This window comes from Archocentrus centrarchus, chromosome 9, assembly GCF_007364275.1.
Source record: "Archocentrus centrarchus isolate MPI-CPG fArcCen1 chromosome 9, fArcCen1, whole genome shotgun sequence".
In the NCBI taxonomy this organism is placed as follows: Eukaryota; Metazoa; Chordata; class Actinopteri; order Cichliformes; family Cichlidae; genus Archocentrus; species Archocentrus centrarchus.
Genome location: NC_044354.1, coordinates 20,913,529 through 20,923,944, shown reverse-complemented (window position 1 = coordinate 20,923,944; position 10,416 = coordinate 20,913,529). Strand labels below are relative to the sequence as shown.

At 40.4% G+C, this 10,416-nt stretch overlaps 1 protein-coding gene across 1 annotated transcript; it reads left to right on the top strand.

Moving 5' to 3' along the window:
• The first annotated feature begins 2,531 nt into the window (after nt 1–2,531).
• LOC115785380 (hibernation-specific plasma protein HP-55-like) lies at nt 2,532–8,257 on the top strand. The gene is made up of 6 exons (XM_030736931.1): nt 2,532–2,661; nt 3,199–3,814; nt 3,914–3,981; nt 4,069–4,262; nt 7,684–7,831; nt 7,919–8,257. The coding sequence occupies exons 1-6, from the start codon at nt 2,575–2,577 to the stop codon at nt 8,120–8,122; spliced, it is 1,317 nt and encodes a 438-aa protein (XP_030592791.1). The 5' UTR covers nt 2,532–2,574; the 3' UTR covers nt 8,123–8,257.
• Nucleotides 8,258–10,416: the final 2,159 nt, after the last annotated feature.

Sequence of the window (10,416 nt, the reverse complement as noted above, 5' to 3'; positions counted from 1 at the left end):
CATCCTGTCAGTCTGTCAATCTCGTCCCTGTAGGCGCTTTCATTGTTGTTGGTGATTTGTCCTATCACTGTTGTGTCGTCTGAAAACTTTATTATTGTATTCGAAGGGTGGGAGGAGGTGCAGTCATATGTGTAGATGTTATAGAGCAGGGGACTCAGTACACAGCCTTGTGGGGTTCCGATGCTGAGGGATAAGCTTGAAGATTGATGATGACCCATTTTCACAGTCTGTGGGCGATTAGATAGGAAATCCTTGATCCACACACACTCAGGCTGTGGCTGAGGCCCAGATCGAGGAGTTTGGTGATCAGATGGTTAGGGACAATCGTATTAAATGCGGAGCTGAAATCAGTGAAGAGAAGCCTCACATATGTGTCTTTCTTATCCAGGTGCGTCAGTGTTGTGTGGAGAGCTGTGATGATGGCATCCACAGTTGTTAGTTCAGGTTGTAATGTCAATAAAACAATCAGCCCAAAAGGGTCCTTTTACGTCTTAGGAGTTCCTGGTGGGGTTCTTAAAAAACTTAAGATATAGCAGCAGAGTTTGAGTCCCTGTATATCTTTTAGGCCAAAATTAAACAAAATTTAGATTGGGTTAATTGTAATATTAAATCAGGAATGCTGATCAACTTTACAGAGACTAACTGGAAAACGTAGTGAGTGATAGAACTAAACATAATAAACAGCAGAATAAAATGACATTGATGTGATTTGTGCTGTTGATTCAGTCTAAATAATACTTAACCATAGCAGTTCAGTTCTCCAGATTTCTCCAGAAATCAGATGGACAAATTGTAATTTTCCTCTTTTAGTCTTTAATACAGTCACTGATTAGACGACTAACTCTTAGGAAGAGACAAAAAGAAAAAGGGGTTGAACCTGTAATGACAGGATCAATTATCCACCAATAAATACCAATTGATCAAAGTGCAATAATGAACAATCATCTTATGTCATGTGATTTAAGCAGATGTATTCTGAGTATGTGCTTGCAGAATGATCATGATTTTGTGTCTCGTGCATAAGTTTACTTGCTTGGTATTTTTGTTTGTTTGGTTTTAATTCATAGAAAAGGAGGGTGGTTTTGGAAAATGTGAGTGCTTGTAATAATTATGCTATTAAATGCTTTTATATGCTTTGACGTTCTTTACTGCAAAAAAGAAAAAAAAAGAAGAAGAGCTGTGCTGAACTCTCTATCTGGCCCCTGTGATGTGCTGACCTTGCTAAGATAGACATACTGTAGATAACAAGAACACAGTGGCGTACAGTTTGGATCATGTCTGTGTTGAAATTACTTATTGTGCTTAAAATATATTATAATCATGCCATTATTGTTTTTAGTTTTTGATCAATAGGTTAATAACACACCTGAATGGTGTGAGAAAAGAGTCAGTTGTTGGGGATTATTTTTTACCCAATGAATAAAATGACAAATGTTTAAAAGTAAACTCTAGTAAATTAATTAATAAACAGTGACTGAACCAAATAATGGATAATTAAATAATACATTAGACAGAGCACGACAGATAGATAGTGCCGGACCAACTTCACGGCTTTGAGAGATATGTTTGTCTTATTTATGACCTTCTCGTTCTCGGAGAAGAATGTGTTTATCTTATCCCCAAAGGTTTTCCCAAAACATGTACATCTGTGTCTAAGGAGGGAAGGGTGTGTATAGATCATCGTACTCTGTTACTACGGAAAATAAAACTGCCAAGTCATGATTAGGAACATGTGTGTCTTTATAGAGCTTTTATTGCTGATTGGAGAAGCTTGTGCCATGATGCCGGAACCAGCTTCTGGACAAACCAATCTGAGAAGGCCAAGTGTAAACCACGGCTCTCTCCAGCTGTTTTTGAATTGTTAGCACTTGTAGTATAAAACTGTATTGTTTAGCTGAGAGCAGTGCTTTTCTGGGGAGGGAGCACAGGCAGCTGGCTGGGAAGGCCTGTGTCTCCCTCAACAAGATTTGCCCACATGTACACGTGATTTCTTCTGATTCTTTAATAGGTTAAATGTTATCATTTTTTAATTAAAGTGTTTCAGGTGTCTCCCTTCACAAACAACTCACACGACCTATCACTACCACCTGACACACACTGCACCTGATCCCTATGATGCCTCCTGCAGGTGGTGGGCATACTGGAGGATGGGCCCATGTCATCTGTTTGGGCTGTGCCTGGCTGGGCACAATGGGCAAATGCCTGGCCACCAGACACTCACCTTTGAGCACCTTCCCCAGTCCCAGCACCAAGGTGGGACCTCGGGAACCCTGTCCTGGGCACGGTAAACACTTCCCTTGGTAGCTTTTCCATAGGGCTCTACGCTCTTTGTCTTGACCCTCATCCAGGACCAATTTGCCGTGCAAGGTCCTGCCAGGGGAAAAAGCCCCCGGACAACATAGCTCCAGGGATGTTTGGGACTCACAAAAACCCCTCGACCATGATAAGGTGGCAATTCATGAAGGATGAATCCATGATGCCATAATTACAGAGGAATTATTGCACAGAAAAAATGCAGAGGCTGCACAAATAAGAGACTGGGACAGAGAGCAAACAGAGTCAAAGTTCAGTCTGATGATTCCTATAAGTAACAGAGCTTCCTCGGTGCAGCTTTTCTCTCTGTGGTTGATAATATATACAGTGAGCTCCAATCAGAGGAAGGTAAGTGCTTTTGTTTTATTAGCATATTTAACTGTTCCGCCATCAGCTGCACAGTTATATTTAAAGTTTAAAATCTGTACATTATTATTTTAATTTGATTTTTAAGCATTTCTTAATGACACTGAATAGTTTTGAGTAGTTACCCAGCAATTTAAATAGGCTTTAAAATTCTGTGTCATGAAATACATAAAGCGATTTAATCAGATTTAATTCACTGTGACCAAAACACCAAATAACTAACTGAGATTTTAATGTAACTAAATTTTGATGGGTGCACACACATATCTAACATCGGTGCGTAAATCAGGCCCCTCCAGTTCAAACCCATGAGAAGAGAAAGAAAGAAATATTTTTTATGTGAATAAAGCAAAAACTGTGGCAATGCAGTATTAGTCAGAAACTCATCTCACAGTATGAATGAATAAAACAGTTTCCAGGCTCTTAAAAGAACAAATTATTTGCAACTCTTTGGATGACTGACTGCAACAGCAAACATTGCATAATGCAAATGAACAAACTTTTGAACTTTTGTCTCAGTTGACCATGATGCATGCAACCTTGGCTATCTGGATCTTATCAGCAGTGTTCTGCGTGGGGAGAGGCCATCACCATCTGGGCTATGCCAACGAAGCCCAAGACACAGATTCCAGCCTCTCACAGGTGACCGCAGCAAACAAAGAGTTTGCCTGTCATCTGTACAGAAAGTTAGCGGCTCATGCTGACCTTCAAAGCAAAAACATCTTCTTCTCACCAGTTAGTGTTTCTACTGCCTTGGCTGCCTTGTCCGTAGGAGCCCGGGGGGAGACCCACCAGCAGCTTTTCAGTGGTCTGGGTTTCAACAGTTCCCAGCTCACGCAAACAGATGTAGATCAGTCCTTCCGTACGCTCCTTCAAACTGCAAAGAGCGACGATACCAGTGAAGGGACAGCCTTGTTTGTGCATAACCGCTTCAAGCCGGAGCCTGAGTTCCTGGAGGTCTTGAAGCAGTCCTATTTTGCAGAAGGGTTCAATGTTGATTTCACTCAAACCACAGAGAGTGCCGATACCATCAATAAGTATGTGGAGACCAAGACCAACGGGAAGATTGACAAGCTGGTTGAAAGCCTGGATGAGAATACAGTCATGTACCTCATCAGCTACATGTACTTTAAAGGTAAGAGATCACATGAGATGAGATTCATTTATTCTGAGGTTTAAGATTGATGTGTCAGCTGTAAGGTGTGCTTTCTTTCTGCTCATCACCATAAAACAGGAACATGGGAGACTCCGTTTGATCCACAGGACACAAGGGAAGACCATTTCCATGCACCTAATGCTAAGGTTCAAACCGAATGGAGATGAATTACAACAATTACGCATCATTGTGCCTCCTTCAAACTCTTTTCTAATTAATTGTCAATTTTCCAGGTTCCAGTCCAGATGATGTATATGGAAGAGTATGTTGATGTTTATTATGACCAGGCCATAAACACATCAGTCCTCCGCCTCCCCTTCAAGGGCACCCACTCCATGCTGCTGATGTTGCCTGATGATATGACAAGACTGGAGAATGCCATAGACGCAAGTCATATCACCAAATGGCTGAAACTGATGGAGTCCAGGTTGGGTAGAATTTCAAATCATGTTTCATTTCTTGGTTTAGATGCTACACAGTGCTGTGAAAAAGTAGTGGTCCCTTCTTGAATTCTTAGTTTTTGCATATAACAAATTTTAATATTAAAGATAACCAGAGTAAATATTAAATGCAGTTTTTAAATGATGACTATTCAAACTTACCTGCCCCCCTAAACCTAATAACTGGTTGTGCCACCCTTGGCATTGAGTCATATTACTGTGCAGGAATTTTGGCCCACTCTTCTTTGTAGAAGTTATTTTCATTCAGCCACACTGGAGACTTTTCAAACATGAATAGATTAATACTTATATAGTGCTTTTCTACTCTAACTGAGCACTCAAAGCACTTATACAACACATTTGCATTCACCCATTCATTCAAACACTTCCATCTGAAGCTAAGTGTGAGTGAGTTGTAAGTGAGTTGAGCTTGAGGGCACAAACTGATTTTTATTCAAAATGCATTCTGGGATACTTGAGGGCATGAACTGATGTTAGCCTTCAGGATTTTCTGGTAGAGAGCAGAATTCATGGCTCCATCAGTTACAGCAAGTCGTCCAGGTCCTGAAGCAGCAAAGCAGCCCCAGAGCATCACACTACTACCACCATGTTTGACTGTTGCAGTGATGTTCTTTTTATGAAATGCTGTTAGTTCTAAGCCAGATATAACAGAACTCAAACCTCCAAAAAGTTTAACTTTTATTTCCACAAAATATTTTCCCAAAAGCTGAGATGAGCCTTTGTGTTCTTTTTGGTCAGCAGTGGTTTTCTCCTTGGAACACTCCCACGGATGCCTTTTTTGCCCAGTCTTTTTCTTATTCTTGAATCATGACCTCTGACCTTAAATGAGACATGTGAGGCCTGCAGTTCTTTAGATGTTGTTCTGGGCCGTTTCTCAGTACTCAAGTGAGCAAGTTTGTACTTCCATACTTGACAAATACGAACTTCCCAAATACAGGGAATTATGTCTCAATTGGAACACCAGCGGATTTGATGACATCACAGCTCAGCTCCAGTGTTTCTATCACCTTCCAGCTTAAATTTACTGCTTAAATTTACTGATTGAAAACTGATTAAATTTAAATTAAAAACTTCATCTCTGAATAAAAACATTATATATGTATACACAGCTCAGCTGCTTACTGAACAAAAAACAAACAGGTCAGATGTTAAAATGTTATTGTTATCCCAGATGACTCCCAACACTTACAACAGACAGACGGCATTTACAATAGAGTCGAATAAATATTTAAAACATGTAATTTGATCGATTCTGGAGCAGGCTTGCCATCAGGCTTCATGATCTCCATAAACAGCATCAACATGCTGCTGTGATGTTCCTGGTCAAAAGGCTCTTGTGATCCTTCCTGAGTAAAATATTTTTAATATCTATTTTATTGATTTGCTCAGGAACAAGTGAAACCTTAGACATTGCTTTGGAACCCTTTCCAGACTGATAGATGTGAGTGACTTTGTTTCTCAGCTGTACCTTTAGATCGTAGCATGATGTGCTGCTTTTTGAGATCTTTGAGCCTAATTGACAGGTTCTATTTAAGTGATTCTTTGATTCAGAAGGTCTGGCAGTAATCAGGCCTGGCTGTGAGTAGTGCAATTGAACTCAGCTTTCCAAAAAATGTGGTTAATCACAGTTACATCATCATTTAACAAGAGGGGGCAATTACATTTTACTTGGTAGGTTTGGATAGCTTGTTTTCCTTTAATAAATGAAATCAGCATTTAAACACTGCATTTTGTTTTTTAGTTAGATTATATTTGATGGGCTTGTAAAAATGTAAATGTAGCAAATATGCAAAAACTAAAAAAATCAGGAAGGAGGCAAATACTATTTTACAGCACTGGATAATTGGTCAACAGAAAAAAAAAAAAAAATTGGGTATGCTGATTCCAAACATGCAAACAGAATTTCTCTACCATGTCAGTTATGTAACTATGTAACTATGCCAAAAAATGGCAATCGCCAAACTTGACGTCAGTGATTTTATTAGAAAAGTACACCATGAACACACAACTGGTGAAAAAAAGACACAGATGAGGCGCCAGAATCGCTCAGAGTGTGAGCAGGTGACCACGCATGCAGTTTGACTGTGCAGTCAGCGCAGGCTCAATTCCCGGCCAGTTGCCGCGTGTTTCCCCCGTTTCTCCTCCCCACTTTCCTATCAGTCTCCACCGGAAAACTATCAAATAAAGCCGAAAAAAGGCCAAGAAATATCTTTAAAAAAAAGAAGACGCAGGACACAGATACCAAAGTCAATCATATGAGGAATCTCAAGCTAATACAATCCACAATTAGTCTGACTAAACAGTTCAAAAGTGTGACAAACACTTGTGCTTCATGGAAGTTTCACACTGTAGAAACCAGCAGTAGTCACCCATCGTATTTGCGTTATAGCGCCCCTGGTACCTGGTCTCCATTTCAGAGATATCTTGATGGAACCTTTCAGCATGCTCATCACTCACATCACCCAAACTGGGTGGAAAGAAGTGAAGATGAGAGTGAAGGACGTGAAGCTTAACTGAGATTCTGCAACCCATGCATGAGCATGTTGTCAACTAGTTCTTCACAGTTTGTGGCTTTGCGGTTGCCCAAGAAATTCTGTAGCACCTGAACAAGTGATTCCCAGACCCCTTAGTTCAAGGGGTCTGAGCTTAGATGGAAACTGTTTGTCTCTAATAAGCTCAGTGACTTGGAGTCCATCAAAGATCCCAGTTTTAAGCTTGGCATCACTTTGGACTGCCCCAGAAACACTATTCCATCACCTGATGTAGCACTAAAACTTTGATTTTATCTATTGACAGATCAAAGCAGTCACTATAAAAATTTGCAAATTTCTGGCATTGTTGATCCTCAGTGTTGGCAATTAAACTTTAGCTGACTGAATTTTAATGACTATATTTGGATTCAGCACCCCCAAATCAGCCAAATTATTGTTAAATTCTGTTCAATTTCAAAACAGTGGCAGTGCCAGGTGGCGGTAGGGGGTGCTATAGCTCCTCCTGGAAAAGTCGTAGCACCCCCAAGAAAATAGCTTGCGTCTGTGTGTGTTAAGAACTGAGAGAACAAATAATCCATCATAGCACCCTGAGCAAAATGCTTAGCTCCCCCTTAGCACCTGCAGAAAAATATTTCTGGATCCGCCACTGTTTCAAAATTAGAAAATCTCACCACGCTCAACATTTGTGTGAGAAGCTCCAGTACAGCAATACATTAGCTAAATACTGACATGCACATAACTCAAGAACCTGACGTGTTAGAGAAATTCTGATTATAGATTTGCAATCAGCATACGTGAAATGCCTGATATCATGTATTTTTCTCCAGGTAGCAAAATCATTGTTGACCAGTGATAGATGAATATCAAACCTACTGATCTTGTTCCCAATTTTTAGGAGATACGATATATATGTTCCAATGTTCTCCATCAAGACTTCCTACAAACTGAACAATGTGCTGACTGAAATGGGAATGTCAGACATGTTTAATGATCGTGCAAATTTGACTGGTATTTCAGAGGGGCATCAACTGTTAGTCTCAAAGGTAAGAACAGAAAGGTTGCATCATTAAACACACACTTCTCCCTTTTATTCTATTCTCTCACCCTTCTCTCACTCCATTATGCTGTAGGTTGTACACCAAGCCACCCTGGATGTTAATGAAGCTGGAGCCACAGCAGCAGCTGCCACAGGCATCGAGCTCATGGTCGGGTCCTCCCTCTTTCGTCCGGTCATTCCGGTCTTGAAGTTTGACCGTCCATTTATGGTCATGATCACTGAGCGCAACACAGAAAACATTCTTTTCATGGGCAAGATTATCAACCCAAACATCTGATGGAGGAAAAATTTTGTGTTCCAGCACGACTGTAAACCCAGATTTTGATTCCACTTAAAAATATTGAGTTTATATTACTTAATATTACCTAGAATGTGAACATTACTTGTTAATGCTGAGTAGATTGTACTTTTTGATGGTCTATCTTATTGTAATTATGTGTTTGAGTTCAAACAACTTAATATCATCAAGTTTTGCACCTGCTAAAAATCTAGTTTATACCTGTTTTAACAGACTGGATTAATGCGCAGCTGCATGGTGGCATGATGGTTAGCAGTGCTGCCTCACAGGTGTAATGCCATCTAGAAGATCTGGGTTCAATTCCGGCTTGGCCCAGGCCTCTCGCTGTTTGGAATAGTGGACATTTAGGTGTGAATGGTTGTCTGTGTCAGCCATGCAACAAGCTGGTGACCTGTACGGGGTATACCCTGCATCTTACTGCCTTGTCAGCTGGGATAGGCTCCAGCCCCCACCACCCCCACACAACCATGAAAAGGATAGGGGGAACTGATTGATCAAAAGACATTTTATTTTTTCATGAACTATAAAAGATAAGTTTGGGCAATTAGAACATACAATTTAGTTCATCTGGAAATGGAGTAGTGCTTACTTAACAGGCTGAGTTAAATGAACTGTTTCATTACTTAAAAAATTAAAGGCAACGAGTTACTTTGTTTTTTTTTAAGTAGATTTAACTTATCCGGGTTTACAGTGTGGCTGTTGCAATACACATAAAATACTCACAAAAAATCTTGTCACGTCTTTTTTTTATAACTTTATGTTTTCAAACATCTTCACTAATAACAGTGCATTATTATGTCACATGCACTGATCTGACACATTTCTGCACCAACACAAAATGCCTCCCACTTGAAAACCTGCTGGGTCAAGCACATGGGTGACAAACAAAAGGCATGTATTAAAGATGCGCACATCTGAACCCATCAAAAGTAGGGCCTGCACTGTCGTACTTTATAACATCACCTAGAAGTGAATGGCATTGCCTTCAGAAAGACTAAACGGCAATGTTAGTATTTCACATTTTATTGGATTGTAAGTACAAATATTGTACAAATGCAGTGAATTCATTTTCCTCAATCTCTTGAAAGTGTCATGATGTGCTGTGTGGCTGGACCAGGTAGACCCCAAAAGACTCATAGACAGATGTAAATGAAATGTTGTTTATTGAGAGATGATGAATGAATAGAGCTATACAGGTCTGGACGGCAGCCAGAACTAAAACAATAAACGGGCAGGGGACACACAGCGGAGGAAATATAGAGAACAAGGAGCCGACACAGACTGAGGAAGACAAGGGGAAGCAAAACTAAACAGAAAGCACAAGGAACCAAGGACTATCAAAGTAAAACAGGAAACACACAGACACAGGACAGAGATGCAAGGGGAACAGGAACCAAGGGAACTTGGAAATCAAAATACAAACCATAACTAATAACAAGACGTGAAACTGAGATGAATCGTGAAAACCAAAACAAACTAGGACAACAGAACCAAACACAAAACGCTGGGCACACGACCCAGGACCATGACAGAAAGGGGCATGTCAGGAGTCTTTAGACTCACTGAAGCCAAGTCAGATGAAATATCTGCACAGATGTTTGTGTAACTTATTCTTCTTGTGTAGCTGCCCCTACAATTTTCTATAATCTGCCTATAATGTCACAGTTGTATTATTGTGTCAGTTTATTAGCTCTGCAGTTTAACCATCCGGCGCTATGTGGCAGCAATGCGCCTTGTGAAGTCTGCTCAGCGGAGCTGGTGAAGTCGCTGCTCTGTGTCTTCCTGCCAGGATCCGTGTCCAGGAGAAAGTCAAACATGCCGAGCAGCAGTTTTGGAGCTTCCCACAGCACCACCAAGATCTGCTGCTTGGCATGTTGTCCAACCTGTGACTGATCTGGTGCTTGTGCAAATCAGCCTGGTTCTCTGCACTGTGCCTGAAAAACACAACATTCTGTATTTACCGACAGTAGAATACAGTTAAATCCTGCAGGTTATACTGCATGCACCCAGTATTTCATAGTGATAAACTGATACTTGGAAGAACAAGTCAGGCATGTAAGTTAGAACAAAATAGAGACTTGAGAAATGCTTTCAATGCCTGGGTATCAGTGGAAACTCTCACACAGCATAGCTGTAGTTTATTTAAGTTACTAATGTGGAACACAGCCTGACAAACCTCAATTTACTCATTCTGCATTTCAATCTGATTTATGATCAGTTCATCTCTCACCTGTGTGGACTGAGTCCAGGACTGTTCTATTGATTTTTGTATT